General features: G+C 48.9%; 1 protein-coding gene across 6 annotated transcripts in view; it reads right to left on the reverse strand.

Moving 5' to 3' along the window:
* The window catches only part of TSNAX (translin associated factor X), a 393490-nt gene that overhangs the window by 264220 nt on the left and 112344 nt on the right, over positions 1-16926 (reverse strand). For all 6 annotated transcript variants that reach the window (XM_032491816.1, XM_032491821.1, XM_032491819.1 and 3 more), the window contains 2 exons: positions 8821-9827; positions 1799-1868 (listed from right to left, as the gene is read on the reverse strand). In XM_032491816.1, the coding sequence (XP_032347707.1) occupies positions 1799-1868; positions 8821-9827 (1077 nt within the window). The remainder of the gene's footprint in view (positions 1-1798; positions 1869-8820; positions 9828-16926) is intronic.

Raw genomic sequence — 16926 nt, forward strand, 5'->3', positions numbered from 1 at the left:
ATGTATGCATATGCATGACTGGGGCACTGTGCTGTGCACCAGAAATTGACACACTGTAACTGACTATACTTCAATTTTTTTAATTTTTTAATAAAATAGTGGAATAATTTTTTTTAAGATGCCTTTATTCTTCTAGCTTCCCTGTGAGGTGGGTTCCCTTCGGTGTTCCAGAGATATTTGGAGAAAAGACTAAAGACATGAGGGCGTCCTTTAATGAAGCCCATTGAGAGAACCACGTCCAGAAAGTTCACTGGGCCTTGATCAGAAAAAGAGAGAGCGGTTTTCCACCTGTGTCAGAAGCTTTGTGTCTTGCAGAGAGAGCTATATGCTTAAAGGTAAACGAATGAAAACTCAGCCTATGAACGGGAAAAAAAAAATGTGTGCAATTGTGGGAGGCCTCAAAAACGAGGTTTAATTGTCTTGCACAGACAAAAGTCAGCAGGTGCACCTGGGGCCAGGAGTAACCCCTCTGCTCCCTGTCTACAGTGGTGCAGGGTTAACAGGGCTACTTCCCTGAGCCTCAGGTTTGCCTCCCATACCTCATCCTCTACCCGGGGTCATTGCGAAATTGAAACGGCCTGTCAACAGAAGGGTGGCAGAGTTGGCAGAGTTCCACCTCCATTCCCAAATTCCTCTCCTTCCATCTCTCTTTCTAAGCCCAACCTCAGTGGCATATGTACATAATGAGGCCCCCAGACAGCATCAGCTCGGGGTGTTGCTTAAAATAGGATGTGCAACCTCCTTTTAGAAGTCACGCGCCCCGTTCCTGTAGCACCCCAATTCCTAACAGTCTGTGACGTCTCTACTGGGAATACCAAGATACGGGCCGATGAGTTTGAAGACCAGCTAACAGCTTCCAGAGCATCCTCAGATCCATGGTATTTCCACACTAGTCCTCGGTGCATTACACTTGGTTATCACCAGCAGCATCCTTCAAGTTCATGAGTGTCCAGGGGAACCTGGAAGTCATTTTCAGCCCCCTTTTTCACCCCTGACCCAGCAGAAATGGATGTGAAATCCTACAATCGGCACTCAAGTCCTTAAGCTCCTTTCCAGGCCAACTACACCTGCAGTCCTTCCTTTGACACGGTCCACCATGTGTCCACCCTGCTGCCATGACCACCCTTGTCTGCTTCTGACCCAAATCCTATTCTGGTGCCTCATTTTAACTGTTTCTTCTGACTTCTGACCAACTCCCCCATCTTCATGTCATTGCGTCTCCTGTCCAGCTTGGGTATTTCAGGCCATCTAGATGGGAATAAGATACATTCGGCCCTACTGGCACAGCCTGGCATCATCTTAAAATCACCCCATCTCCTACACCTGGTCCCAATGAGCATCAAGTCAGAAAGCCCCATGAGGTTTTATATTCACAGGAATCACAAGGTCAATACTATGTCCACCTTACGTTCCTTTCCCTGCCGCAGTGCTGAGCACATAGTAGGTGTTCAACAAACATTTTTTGATGAGTGGATGAAGTATAGATATCCCACACCTTGGGCAGGCAGATCATCACCTGTTAATATCAAGTTAATATCACTTTTTATTGGGCAAGTACTCAGAGTGTTTCTGGACAATCAATAAAGTCATGCTTGTCACCCAAGGGAGTACTGCTCACAGCGCGCTCTGAAATCCACAAAACAATAATGCTGTGAAAGAGTCAGCTGTCACTGAGTGGAGCTGATCACAGGAACAGATTACACAGTGCATCCGGGCTGCAGAAGACAGAGGTGAACAAAGAGGGAAATTGAACCTCGTGGGGAAAAGAAGAAAGAATCAATAAAAAAGCAGAACTCACCCTTCTCATAATCATCGTCCTCAACTGCTTTTTCCTGAAGTTTCTGAAGCTTTAATCTTAAGGATTTTACCTATGTTGAAGAGGGGAGAAGATGAAACCAAATTACGATAGCACTCACACAAACTTACTTTCTTAAAGCTAAGAGCACTTAGAAGCTATTTTGAAACCAAACCACTCTATTCTCCTTTAAAAAAAGAACCACAAATGTACATTTTTTTCCAATACCAGATGCACTCGTGTCTCCAAAAAAAAAAAAAAAGGTTATATAAAGAAAAAGTGTAATTTGAGCATACAATCCACAAAAAGAGAATGTTATTTTAAACAAAAACATCCCACTGTTCCCTTAGCTGTGTGGGAAAACATGCATAATAAAAAGGAATACAAATTTCCAGACCTGACCAAATGGTTTCTGTTCTAAAAAAATCGCATTAAAATTATAAAGGTAAACACACTGAAGTTGGAAGAGAAACCAAGGGAAGAAAAGCATGAACTTCAACTCAGCAGACTGTGCTGCTGGCTGGGTGACAATGACAAGAGGGACTTCACAGAGGAAGTCTGGAGGTTCACATACTTTCCACTGTAGACAGGGGCAGTCAATGTCTATGTAACCCACAGGTAGACCCAATGATCCCATCATGTATCTGACAGTTACAATATGTTCATTGTGTAATTATTTTTATTCTCAGCAGGAGGTCCAGAGATTTTCTTTTTTTTAATTGAAGTATAGTTGGTTTATAATGTTGTGTTAGTTTCTGGTGGACAAGGCAGTGATTCAGTTATATGTTTATACAGATTCTTTTTCATATTCTTTTTCATTATAGGTTATGACAAGCTATTGAATGTCGTTCCCTGAGCTGTACAATAGGACCTTGTTATTTACCTATTCCGTTTATAGTACTTTGTATCTGCTAATTCCAAACTCCTAATTTATCCCTCCCCCACCTTTCCCCTTTGGTAACCCTAAGTTTGTTTTCTATGTCTGTGAGTCTGCTTGTTTTGTAAATAAGTTCATTTGTGTGATACTTTAGATTTCACATATAAGTGATATCATACGACATTTGTCTTTCTCTGTCTGACTTACTTCACTTAGCATGATCATCTCTAGGCCTAATTATCAGAGAAATGCGAATCAAAACTATAATGAGGGATCATCTCACACCAGTCAGAATGGCCACCATTTAAAAGTCCACAAATAATAAATGCTGGAGAGGCTGTGGAGGAAAGGGAACCCTCCTGCACTGCTGGTGGAGCGTAATTTGGTGCAGCCACTATGGAGAACAGTACGGAGGTGCCTTAAAAAACTAAAAATAGTTACCCTATGATCGATCCAGCAATCCCATTCCTGGGCATATATCCAGACAAAACTTCAATTCAAAAAGATACACGCACCCCAATGTTCAGAGCAGCGCTATTTACAACAGCCAAGACGAGGAAGCGCTTCCCTCCCGGCCTTGTCCTGCTTAACGGGATGTGAGTGGAAGGGACAGAGGTCGCCTGTGCTCTGAAGCCCTGAACTGCTCTTGTAGGATCCAGCTGCCTTCTCCTCCTTGTCTCAGAGACGGAAGGGGCCGTATGCTCAGAGGGTGCAGGCTGGGGTCCTGAGTGACTCTGTGGAGCAGAGCCCCAGCCAGCTTTGTGGAACATGACGTGTAGGCAAGAAACACAATTTTGTCACATGAAGCCTTCTATTGTATTACTGCCTGATACTAACCTATTTCAACTAATCCAACCTCCGAAGCCAGGCACGAGGTGTTGTCTTATGACTGGTAGGCAAATATTTTCCGAATGAATGAATGATTGTGTTAACCCCTTCATCCTTGAGTTGTTCCATGTGACAAGCGTGGATTTTCCCAGGAACTTAGTCTTAAATCTCTTTGGCAAAGGAGATGGGCTGGGTAGGTGGTCCAGTTGCCATGTAAATTTATAGCATTCCCATCAGCACATCCAAATGATGGGATTATCAGACCCCAGAGCCACAGCAGAAGAACTGCAGGAAAGAAGGTCCAAGGAAGATCCACTGCCCACCTCACCTTACCCCCTCATCCAGTTATCCCTGCAGGACCCTGAACGGATACCCTGAGATATGTTTGAATATCCACCTTGGCTAGAAACACAGCCACTGACGGGCATGTCTCATCCAACAACACGACCCATGTGAGACGGGCAATTTCCTTCCTTCTCCAGCTCCACCACCTCAGGTAGGACCCAGCATGCGGGGTCCTCCCCACTTCTGTCCTGCACAACCCAGTGAGTGTGTCCTTTCCTCACAATTTTCTAAGCCCCACCCAGCCCCTGGCAATGTCCCTGGGTGGCTATTTCTAAACAGCATAAAATACACAGTTGATTCTCTTTCGTGGCAGGAATGCTCTATAAAGTCACAGGGATCCCTCAACGAGAAAATACGGAACCACTGCTTGCAGGGGAAATACTGGGTTAGGTCCCAATATGTTCATCAACAGATCAATTACACAACTTTGTTTTATGTGTGTCTCAGTTTAAGGTTTATTTAATATTTACTTCTGTTTCATGAACATTGAACACACAGCAAACAGCACGACAACTCACACCTGAACGAAGCACACCTCACACACAGATTTTCTCCATCAGGCACATTTCTGCCCCCTGTGCTCAGCAGCGCCAGAAAGCACTGCAGCTCAGACCGTGGGGGCCAGTGTAAACCACCAAAAAAAAAAAAAAAAAAAACCAAAATGTGAAAGGCATTTAAATAGTCCACAGAAAGGACACTAATTTACCATCTTGAGCAGAAACAAGACCTCAGCTGTGCCCGCACACATCAGGAGACTCAATTTTTCAGCCATGAATGACCAGGAAAGCCCTACATGCACTGACTTTGGACTTCAGTAAATGTTAGCACGTAGGCAAATTCCCAAATGTGGAATCTACAAACATGGAGGCTGCACTGTATTTTAAATGGAGCTAAAACTTAAATTCCTGAGATTTGCATTTTTATAAAAGAAGAGGGGGGAGGGGGTTAAGGAATTAGACTGTAATATCCAGAAGGCTCCAAGTGTAACTGCCGTGGCCACAAGTCTGCTAGCTGCCCCTAGGATGCTCGAACAGTGTTGTTTATCGCCCTGCCTACGTTCTGGACTCCTTGCCAAGACTGTTTAACCTGAAGATTCAAGAAACTATTGCAAATGGCAGTGAATCAGAACCTAAGAGTGGTCAAATATTATGTGCAACTTTTTTGTAAAGAAGTTTTAATTTATAATAAAGTTTAACAGTTTAGAGAACAGTTAATATTTGACCAGCTTTGTACTGTAATGCTATTTTGTTGTATTAAGATTGTTTATAAAAAATACTTTTAATAAGTGAACTTTAATAAATAAATAATTTTTTTTAATAAGTAAATAAGTGAAAGGCTCCAGGACACTAGAATCCCAGTCTTTCAAAGGATCTTTTTGAAGACCCTTAGCCCAACCCTCTCCTCAATCCTGAAGACCTCCCGGGGGCCCCTGCACAACCATGATGGGGAAAGCAATGCCTCCCAGGGCGACGCCTCACTGCGGGGAACTCCTGCAGGCCCGACCCCCCGGGCAGAGCCCCTCCTGTCCCTCCAGCCGCCGTAAATAAAGTCCCCCCTCCCCCACAGGGCACACATTCACATCACTGACCAGGGCATCACATGTCTCCCTGTCCAGGTGCTGGATCACCATAAACCAAGAGCCTCAAACTACAGGGAAACTGGGTCCGGGTCATCATTTAAGACACGGTATGAATTTAATCTGAATTCTGGGGAGAAGAGTGAATTTACTTCTTGACTCAGATTCTCTGAATCTGAGCCATTTCTCTTATGACAGTAATAGCAACATTCCAGGCTCCTGTTGGGCACGAGAGCCGGTCTGATGCTCTGTGCCAAGATGGGCACGTTTCATCCTGACAGCAATCTGATGAGGTAGGGGCTGTGGTTGCCTCCACCTTCAACAAGAGCACCTTGAGGCACAGAACAACAAAACAAATGCCCTCAGGTCACACAACTAGGAAGGGAAAGCGCCAGGCCACCCCGCAGGCAGCCCCACCAGCCCGCCAGGAGGGCCAGCCCGCCAGGAGGGCCAGCCCGTGGGTGACCCAGCAGCGACCACACCCTTCGTCCCCACAGAGTAGCTCTCCAGTGGGTTCTGTCTAACCAATTAGTTATCTTGAAGAGCTGCATTTGGGCCATACAGGAAAAAAAAAGAAAAGAAGAGCTATATCTAGGGTGGTTTTATTTCTTTTCAATGCTAAAAATCATGAAATTCAAAAAGTGAGTGGGGGTGGTTTCCCGAGGCCACAGCTCCTGGAATTCCAGGTCCCAGGGCCTCAGGTGTCGCAGTGGCTCAGAGACTGGCCTGGTGAGCCCGTGGCATAGCTGGGCCCCCAGAGAGCACATTTCTGCTCAGGGTTTCACAGACTCCAATTTATCACAGCTCCTCCGTTCTCAGGAGGGTGTGATCTATATCCAGGTAAGAGGAATTAAGAGGAAGAAAAAAAACTGTTGGTGCTACCAAAACCCAGGGGGCTGAATCTTGTGGTCTGACTGCCGGGGACTTGCTGGCAAGTGAGTTTCTGTTTGTTTGGTTATTTGGGAGGGAGGGGAGCTGGTCATTAGATCAGCTTTTGCTTGACTTGGGTTAAATCTTGGATTTTTGGAATGGAGAGATACAGATACATTGCTGAGTTGTTTTTTTTTTTTTAAGATCTCGGAAATGAAATGTTAGAAATTGTCATTTAATATATAAAACAGATAAACAACAAGGTCCCACTGTATGTCACAGGGAACTACATTCAGTATCTTGTCATAACCTATAATGGAAAAGAATACATACATACCTGTGTGTATATAAAACTGAATCACTGTGCTATACACCAGAAACTAACACAACACTGTAAATCAACTATACTTCAATTGAAAAAAAGGTTTTAAATTGGCATTTACAGTCCCAAAAGCCTGATGGTACAAACCTCAATTTGGTGTCTTTATCCTCGAATGCGTGCTTCACAGTCTCTCCTTATGCCTTAGACAGTCAATTCAAGAAACCTGTTAATTAGGTATCTGTGGCCCATCTTAACAAGATAAATTATTTCACTTAATGCAAAAACTGATCAGGCACCAGGCACGATGCCCAGCATCAGGCATCAAAAAAATGTCTAAGAGAAGTGACCGGTAGTTAAGGAGTTCACGGTCAGGTGCGGAACATGGGCCCAGAAACAAATGCTCATTAATGTGGTAACTGCTCTAACAGGGCATGTCCAAAGGGCTGTGGGGATGGAGCCGAAGGAAGGGTTCATCTGGTCTATGGAGGGTAGGAGAGGTCTCACAAGGAAGTGGCTTTGGAGTCACACCAAAAGGGATAAGGACAACTTGGCAGGAGGAACAGGGCTGGAAGGTCATTCCGGGCAGAGGCCGGAGGCACAGGACCAGGAAGCAGCCCCCATTGGCTGAGCCAGTGAGAGTCAGGCATTGGGGCAGCTGGAGCAGGCTGAGAAAAGTCTCAATTATCAGGATGAGGAATTTGGATACCACCCCAAGTGGAGCAACAAGCCAGCAAAGGCTTTCAGCCAAGGAACGACACCATCCCACCAGTGCTCTGGAAGATGACCCCGCTGGCCACGCAGAGTGTGAATTGGGGGAGAGAGACACTGGAGGGAGGTAAACACATCGAGGACCTCTTGCAGAACCCAGCTGAAAGATAAGGAGGATTTGAGCCAGGCAGGGGCCATGGCTGTGACCACGAGAGGCAGGAGTGCTTGGAGACGGACCCGAGCTGGGAGTGAGGGAGAGGCAGGTGTTGAAGAAAGCTGCAATTTCTTTCTCTAAGGAATTATATGGATTCTATTCATTCAAATCAACAATTGTATCTCAAAAGCCAGGCCCGTTGGAGCAGGTTTGGTGGGGAAGACCATGGCTTCGGGTTTGGGTGCATCTAACTCAAGGATTCCACTCATCGCCAGGGAACAGAGACCTGTTGGCTGGAGCAGCTGAGCCATCTCCCTGGGTAATCAATCCCATGGCTGGGCTTGAACGGGGCCAGCGGGGTGAGGGGGTGGCCAGGATATCAGTCCACAGGTAAGGAATGGCGAGGAAGTGCGATCGATTGCTGGGAACGAACCTGAGTGTCACATTTTCCTACCAAATCCTTCTGAGAGGAGGCTCCATTTCCCTGTCTCAGGCACATATGCCATACACACACACACACACACACACACACGTGCACAGACCCCAGGAGGAAAGCAGTCTTTCAACAGGATGATCCAGTAGGTTCCCACAGAGCATCTCTGCCCGGGTTTCTCTGCGAACTTTCTGGGGACAGAACAACTTGCCTACCCCTCCCAGGTGCCCCCACCCCTCAGATAACTGGGTGAACACTCATAACCCTAGGACTTAAATCTATATAGTTTATCCCAATTTCCAAAGCACTTGCATTCCCATTTGAGCCACAGAATAATCCTCTGTGGTGTTATCATCTCTAAGTAAAGAAAACTGAGGGGCTGAGAGGGGCAGTGACCACAAAGGAAGCCTCCGGACTCTCCATCAGTTCTCGCAGCCACAGGACGAGCTGAGGTGAGTGCGGTGAAGGCTAGTGAGGCTCAGGGTCACCCCTCCCCATCCAGGGCATCACCGTCTTTACCTCCCCATCCTTGTCCACACCCCAGCCAGCTTCATCGCCTGCTTCCTGGCCCCAGTCTCCCGTCTCAAAGCAGACCCAGGGTGAGCTAACCGTGCACTGCCCAGGCCAGACACTGCAAAGGAGCCCACAGCCCAACCGAGACCAAGTCCGCAGCACCGAGACCGGATCTGAGAATCTCAGGGGCAGAGAAGACAAAAACGGGAACAGATCTTGAGCTCACGCTGAGAGAGAAGAAACAGAAGGGCAGAAACTCTTTTGCCATCAGCCACCAAAGCAGCTGCGGCAGGTGCCGGCGGGGAGCCGGTCAACCCCAGGACCAACGTTTCCCACGCTCTGCCCAGAGCCGATCTGGGCTCCGACCATCACGGGCCCCGAGGCTGGGGAGACACCCACCTCCAGCCGCCTCCGCTGGCCCTGCAGGCAGTGCAGCAGCGCGGGCTCCAGTTTGCTGAGCAGAGTGTCCCAACGGCGAGGGTCCCCCGGGCGGCAGCCGCCCGAGCACGCGGGATCCGGCGAGCAGGCGGAGGCAGCACCCCGGTCCAGCCACGGAAGCATCTCTCGCTGCAGCCCGCGGCTGCCCTCCGCGGTCTGTGCAGCATCTGCCAGGCCCCGAGGAGCCTTGAGAGTGAAGGTGGGCGAGTGCAGCCGAGGGTGCTCGTGGGGCCCGTCCACGCTGGCGGCCTTGGCCTCCGCCTCCTCCGGGCTCTGACGAGGGCCCTCGGCCTCTCTGCACGGCGGGCAGCCCTCTGCTTCTCCGCGCTCCCCCGCAGAGCCCAGGGAGAGGCGAATGAAACTAAAGCTGGAGGTAAAGACGTCCTGAGAGCTGGTGGGGGCGGTGGGGGCCTTGGGGCCGCTTCTGAGGCTGCAGCTGGTGCCGCTCACCTCGTCCGGGGACAGGCAGCCTTTGGTCCGAGTGCCCCGTGCTCCTTCACCACGGGCTGCTTCCCGGCTAGGGCTCGGGGCCGCGCAGCTGTCCATGGATGGAAGCTCCCCCTGACTCCCGGCGTCCGCAGGGCCACACGACCTGGTTAGCCGGTTGGGTTGGGGGGTGCCAGCTCTGAGCTGAATCCCAAAGAGCCCTGGGGTCCCTCTCCCGGCCGTCAGAGCCAGACCTCGGTGGCCCGCGGAGGTCAGAGCCGAGGCTGCGACGCTCTTGGGAACACGGCTCCTAGCAGAAGGACCGCGCCACCGGCCTCCAGGCTCAAGGCCACACAGTCCAGCCCTGGACTCAGAGTGCTGGGACTCCTCACCGTACGCCCCTCCCTGGGCCTGGCACGGAGTGCCCACCGCCGGGGAGAGGAACGCGGTCTGGGGCCCAGCTGTGCTCCTCAGGTAGCCCGGTCTCCGTGACAGCCGTCTCCTCCGATAAGATGCTGCAGGTGGTACACAGTCGTGGCTGCCTGGGAAGAAAGCGAAAACAGCACCGTAAACACGCAGGTCTCCCAGCTCAGCTGGAGCTGCGCCTGGAGGACGCCCGCGGTGCAGCGGTCAGCCTCCCGGAGCATCCTTCAGAGAGAGACGCAGGCTCCGTGGTCACGGGGCCAAGCTGGGGCGGGAACGCTGATGATCCTTGGGAAGCATCGGAAGGTGCAGAAACAGCACAGCTTCCCAGCTCCTCTGTTCAGCGGAACAGCTGGCACTGCAGGGAGTTATGCGGCCATGTCAGCCGGCATGTTGGAGACACAACCCCCCCAGCTCCGCTGGGCCTCCAGCATCCTGCCTGTTGGTCTTTGGGGCACATCAGTGCTTTCACCCTGGAGTGGCCCGGAAAGCAAATGACCTGAAGCCCCGTGCCAGCGCACTCCTCAAAATGAGATCCGGTCACCTGCTCTGGTTACTCTCTGAACACATGCATTTTTATGATCTGAGCTATCCGGTCCCTGCGTGCCTGTGGGCCCTGGAGACCTGGCTGTGACACAGTTTATGCCCAACAATTCATCTCACAGTGAATTACAGGAGGCCCTGCCTGCTCTGTTCTCTGACCCAGGGGCTGTGGTCCCCTCCCAGCTACGCCAGCGGAATAAAACCAGTGAAAAACGCTGAGACCTCTCAGAGGCACAATGGTGTGGCAGTTGAGAGTGGAGGCTCTAGCACCTCACTGCCTGGTTCTAACTTACCTGTGCCATTGCTGGCTGTGTGACTTTCTGCAAGTTATTTAACCTCTCTGTGCCTCAGTTTGCTTATCCATAAAGTGGAGATATTAACAGTACTGCTATCACAGGATGGTTGTGAGCATTAAATTAAATGAGTTACTACAGGGAGACAGGTCAGAACAGTGCCTGGCACTGATTGTAGGTGTACTGAAAGTGTTAGTTACTATTTTTACATTTTATAGCACTTGTTACTCACGATGGATCTCATCTACCTTAATTTCATTTGTTCCCCACCGAAGTCATGTGAATCAACCAAACCAGAATTGTAACTTTCCTTTTACCGTTAAGGAAACTGAGGCTCAGAGAAATTAAATTGAAATAACCCCAAGGGTCCAAGTGACCGGGGCCAAAGTCTTCCGATTCCAGCAGCCCACGTGCTGTTAAACACACACACACACACACACACACACACACAGAGAGAGAGAGAGAGAGAGAGAGAGAGAGAGAGAGAGAGAGAGAGAGAAATAACAAGTGTTGAGGAGGATGTTGAACAATTGAAGCCAGTGTACCAGTGTAAAATGGTAGAGTTGAAAAGAGTATAGGAGTTCCTCTACAGATTTAAAAGAGAATTACTACATGGTCCAGCAACTCCATTTCTTGGTATAGATCCAAAAGAACTGAAAGCAGGGTCTCAAAGAGATACCTGTACATCCATGTTCACAGCGGGGCATACGACTTTGATACAATGTTTCCGGTTAACCAAAGATTCTGTACCATAATGAAACCACACCTCCCTGTGGATTAACTTGTTTTCAAGGAATCAGAATCCAGTCATATACACTAAGCACAGACACTCTACCAAGCCCGAGTTCATCTTTCTTGGGTAGTTCAGAGAGCACCTGGGGATTCGGAAGTGCCTTCAGGTCAGTGCAATAAGCACCCTGTGAGTAAGGCAAGGGCGGAGGATAAATCGAGCATTATTCTGTTTCCATTTAATCGTGTGAATCCACTTCAATAAACCCAGTCCCTACTGAAAACTAGATGCTGGGTGGGGATGCAGACAGGATCAAGGCATCACCCCCACCTCCAGCTCTCTTGCACCGAAGCGGGGTATGTAAGCCCTGCCCACAAACACAGTGGCAGGATGGAATGACTACTTCAGTCCCAGAGGAAGGAGAATTCAGTGTGAAGTTAAACGAGTGGGCTTACCTAGTTGGCTCAGTTAGTCCATCTGACAGTTCTTTGCCCTTCAGCAAAGCAGAGGACTCCACAGGCCCCCATTTATGTGTCACCCCAAAAATCCACCACCTGGGATTGAAGGTCCCTTCCGTGGGAGGCACGGCGGCTCTGATGAGCAACTTTGGCTCAAGAGCACCCCCGTCAGCCTGATCAGAGTTTCCCGGGTCTGAGACCTCCTTCCTTCCCCATCTCCTGGGCGGGCTCTCCTGCCTACCCCTGCCCCCTGCTCCTCTATCCTTCACTCGCATCTCCCTCAGTCTCTGACGTGTCTCGGTCCCTCTCTGCGTCTGCGTCTCGGAGGACCCCACACCCTGTCCTAGACAGAGCACAGCGAGCAGTCACAGTGGCCCTGCCCTCCTGGGGTTGGCGGTACTGCAGGGAGCACACGGATGAGCACGGATGGGCGGGTGACAGACAGATCCTGGTGCTGAGCCACGCGCGACAGAGACCCCAGCTTTGTCCAGAGGGGATCTTGGACTGGCATTTGGCTGAGATCCGACAGGTGAGTGGGAGCTACGGAAGTCACGGGGGAGGCTGCAAGGAAGAGCCTGAGAGATGAAGGAACAGGGCTGGAGGAGCGGGTGGGGGACGATGATGACAGGCAGGGGAGAGGATGGAGCCAGACTCTGCAGTGCAGATCGGCTGCATCAGGACCGGACCTCTGCCCTGAGAGCGATGGGAGGGCTTTGAAGGACATTAAGCAGGAGAGAGGCACCATCTGATCTGCTTTGTTTTAAGAGGTCCCTCTGTGGAGAACAAACCAGACTGGAGCAAGAAAGGGCACAGGGCAAGCAGTCAGGAGGCATCACACCAAGGACAACAGCTGGGAAGGAAGCCTGCAGCCCACGCGGCGATGTGGGTACTTCCCAGAGGGGAGGCGTCCAGGCAGGAGGGACCGCCCCCTGATACCTGCATGACTCTGTGCTCCACATCGGTCCCAGGTCTCTTCTGCGATGATGGGCAAGGAGCTCACTTTCTCTGAGCATTCTGGGTACACCTCCCACCCTCTACCACCCCCGCCACAAATATTTAGACACATAAATACTCTGGAGCCAAACCAGTGATAGTCTCAATCCTTCTACAAAGAACGGCTTCCAGGTACATCCTAACTAGTTATCCAGACGCCTACATTTTTTTAAATATTACTTAGGTCTGCAGCATCTTTTTTTTCACTTGTCCTCCTCCACTATTTTCACTATTACACACACGTCCATATTAAGCACCCCCTTAACCAACACAAGCCAGTATCATCCTCAAGAGCCGAAGCCTAAATCGTGCCTAAAATTGCAAGTCCAACAGGAAGTACGCGCCATCTATGGGCAGGAAAGACCGAGGTGTGTGTGTGTCTGTGTGTGGGCACGTGCACTCGCACGCTCATGGGTCCACATGTGCCCCAGTGTAATAAAAATACACATGTAATCTCCTGGGCATATATCCAAGGAGAACTCTAATTTGAAAAGACACCTGCACCCCAATGTTCACAGCAGCACTATTTATGACAGCCAAGATGTGGAAGCAACCTGAATGTCCACTGACAGATGACTATATAAAGAAGTTGTGATGTATTTATACAATGAGATACCATGAAATAATGCTATTTGCAGGAACATGAATGGACCTAGACATGATCATACTAAATGAAGGAAGTCAGGCAGAGAAAGACAAGTATCACATGATACCACTTATATGTGGAATCTAAAAAAAAATGAGACAAATGAGCTTATTTACAAAAAAGAAACAGACTCATAGACATAAAAAACAAATTTATGGTTACCAAAGGGAAAAGCAGGGATAGGGTGGGGGATAAATCAGGAGTTTGGGATTAACAGATACACACTACTAAATACAGAACAGATAAACAAGGTCCTACTGTAGAGCACAGGGAACTATGATCAATAGCTTGTAATAACCTATAACAGAAAATAGTCAGAAAAAATATATACAACTGAATCACTTTGCTGTACACCTGAAGGTAACACAACATTGTACATCAACTAGACTTCAGTTTAAAACTTTTTAAAAAATTTTTAAAAAGTTGGTTACCACTGTGGGGGTCACAGAATTTAATATCTCTGGTTAACTCTGGAAAACGGCATAAAACAGAGGTTTGCAGGCTACAGTCCATGGCAAATCTGGCTTACCATCTGCTTTTGTAAATAAAGTTTTGTTGGAATACAGGGGAAAAAATACACATGGAAGTGTGCATGTACATACACAAATATTTATACGGAATGTAGATACACATACAGAGAGAGAGAGAATGTCACATGAGGGAAGCAGTCCTTCCATCTCCCTTTCAAATCTGCCTCCTGATTTGGCCAATAAAGTAAGCGGCACAGAATCTTGCACTGGGCTGGCCGACATTTCAAATTCTCACACTGACACTTTCCATCCTTTTGAAGGCAGACTGTTTTCCCAGACACAGAGATTCACCAGCTGCTCTTGGCAAGCAGAGCCTCTCTGCCCTGATCTAGCATCTCTGTCATCTTCAAAGCCACATGCACCACAGATACAGATGCCAACAGGTCTGCAGGGCTTGGCCCTCCTGGCCACCGGGGGTCCCGTGACAGCAAAGCTCTGTCTGTCCCATCAGCCTCCTGGTCACCAAACGCAGGAGTTTTGACTCCGTGCGGGGCTGCAGACATCACTTGTAACAGCCTCACCATGAAAGGGATGAATCCCACACTGAATTGTGATTTAACTGGCTACAGTGTCAGCCCCGAGTCAACGACACTGGGAAGACTTCTGCTGGAAACACAGGACAGGGATATGTGCTAAAAAGTATGAAGAAAAGCAAAAAAAAAAAAAAAGATAACTACAGTATACACCTGTCGGGGGAGAGGGAAAGGATACAGGAGGAATTTAAAGGGTAACATTCCACTGCTTAAGCTGGGTGGCACTGACTGGGTTACTAGTCTCAAATGGTGTCTGCAAATCTAAGAATTATATACTAGACACACAATAATAATTTTTATAACTGTAGATATTCTATCACAGTTTTTCCCTGAATCAAGGAGCTCAGAGTCCCTTGGAGAAGACATCAATGTCCACAAGCAGGTGCAAACCAGCCTGGGAGCAACTCCTCATGGGAGGCAGGGAAAGGCCTCACGGAGGAGGTGCCCCTGGGGAGGGAACTGAACTGAAAGAATGAGGCTACAGTAGCCAAAAGGGAGGGTGAGGCCACGGCCTATGGAGGGGACAATAATGTGAAGACATTCAGAAGGGCTGTGCGCAGCCTTGGGGGGCTTCCAGGTGGAGGCGGCATGAGGCAGGGCTGGAGAGAAGAGGGCTGGTTTGGAAGCACACTGTGTGCAAGCAGAAAAGCCAGGAAAGTCAACGATGCCACTCAAGGAGAAACTCTGGAAGAAGGGGAGGGCTTGGGAAAGAAGGAACCAGAAGGGACCCAAGGAAGCCATACGCACTTCCAGGAGGCGTCAGCTGAGGGACGTCCGTCATGCCACATGCAGCCCGGGTGTCCAGCCCTGCTCCGCTGAGTGTGTGCGCACTGCCCCGCCGTCCTCGGCTTCATCCCTGCAGCTAAAACACTGAGCTTTTGGCTCACATGAGAGTCATTTTCAAAAGTCATCTTTTACAAATTCCAAAGTCCAGGCCTCACCCTAGACCGAAGAAATCACACTGTTGGGGACTGGGAGCCAGGCCTGGGTGCCTCTTGATGCTCCCCAAGGGGCTCCAGTGGGCAGCCAGGGCCGGGAGCCTCTGCTTTAGGGGCCAGTCCTCCGTGACATCCTAGTACACTTGAACTCAAATGCATTACAAACTTAACACTCACAGCACAGCAGATGGTGCTTCCTGGCAGAACCTTCCTCTCCCCCAGCCTCTTTTGTTTCTTGAACTGTGGCTGTAGCTGCCAACTGCTACATGTGGACAAATTGTGGTCTGTATTTAAAATCCGTCCCCATACATCTGTTCTGAATCTCCTCCCCCCACATAGGGTTACTTGCAAGCAGGCAGTGGAAGTCCCGGGCCCCACGACATGACATCCCATGAAGGGCGGGGAGGCAGGCAGCTGGTGGGCCCTGTCTCACTTCCCCAATCTGCAGTGAGGAGAACGGGGCCCCAGAGCAGTTCAACATTCAGCCCACTTTGTGTTTAAGGGTCAAAGCCCACAAGTGCAACATACAGTGTGGAATCCTGGATTGGATCTGGGAACAAAGAAAGGATAATGGTGAAAAACTGGTAACAGGGAAGAACAAATCTGACTCCATATTAGATCTGTTCCTTTGGCTGTCACCCTGTGCTCTGTCTCCTGTGCTCAGTCCTGCTGGTTCTGTACCTTTTGTAAAAGAATGTTGCCTAGAGCCTGAAATAGGCAGGGTAGCCCACTCTTAAGGCTCTGACCTTTAAGGGTGCAATACTTTCCCATTCATATAGAGATAGAAGTTGCACCTTGTGGCCTCTCTTGCTCCCTGTCTACGGAGTGTGTATCTACTTTTCCTTTAACCTGAGCACCCAACCCCCAAACCTCATGGCCTTACTCGCGCCTTCTGAAACAGCCTACACTGAATGTAGTAGGTATCTCTCAAAACAAATCTATCTTTAATCAAAAAAAAAAAAAAAGGTGCAGAACAGAGGGTAACATTTGTCTTGTTGGAGGTTTACAGGGACACCATGACCTGACCTACGTGGACAGCTGCAAGAACAAAGGATTCCAACACCCAGAAGTTTGCAAGAACAAACCACAGCCCCTCCTCTTTTTAGTATAAAAGGAGCCTGAATGCTGACTTGGGTGAGATGTTTCTCCAGGACATGAGTCTGCCATCTTCTTGATTCCAAATAAAGTTATTCCTTGCCCCAACACCTACTCTCCTGATTTATTGGCCTGTCACGCGGCGAGCAGAACGAGTTTGGACTCGGTAACAGATACTGGTGGAAAACTGGTGAGATCCGAATAAAATCAGTAGTTTAGTTCATTGTACCAATGTTAACTTTTGAGTTTTCATGACCAGACCATGATTATACATATATAAAGCTGTTAGCACAGGGGAAGCCAGATGAAGGGAACTCTGTATTATCTTTGCAACTTTTATATAAATTTACAAATATTCCAAAATAAAACATTGATTTAAAAGGCATGTATATACACATATACACATGATTTATGGACCTGTGTTTTGCAGTAGGAAAGGGTACCAGTTCTGGAGACAGA

This window comes from Camelus ferus, chromosome 11, assembly GCF_009834535.1.
Source record: "Camelus ferus isolate YT-003-E chromosome 11, BCGSAC_Cfer_1.0, whole genome shotgun sequence".
In the NCBI taxonomy this organism is placed as follows: domain Eukaryota; kingdom Metazoa; phylum Chordata; class Mammalia; order Artiodactyla; family Camelidae; genus Camelus; species Camelus ferus.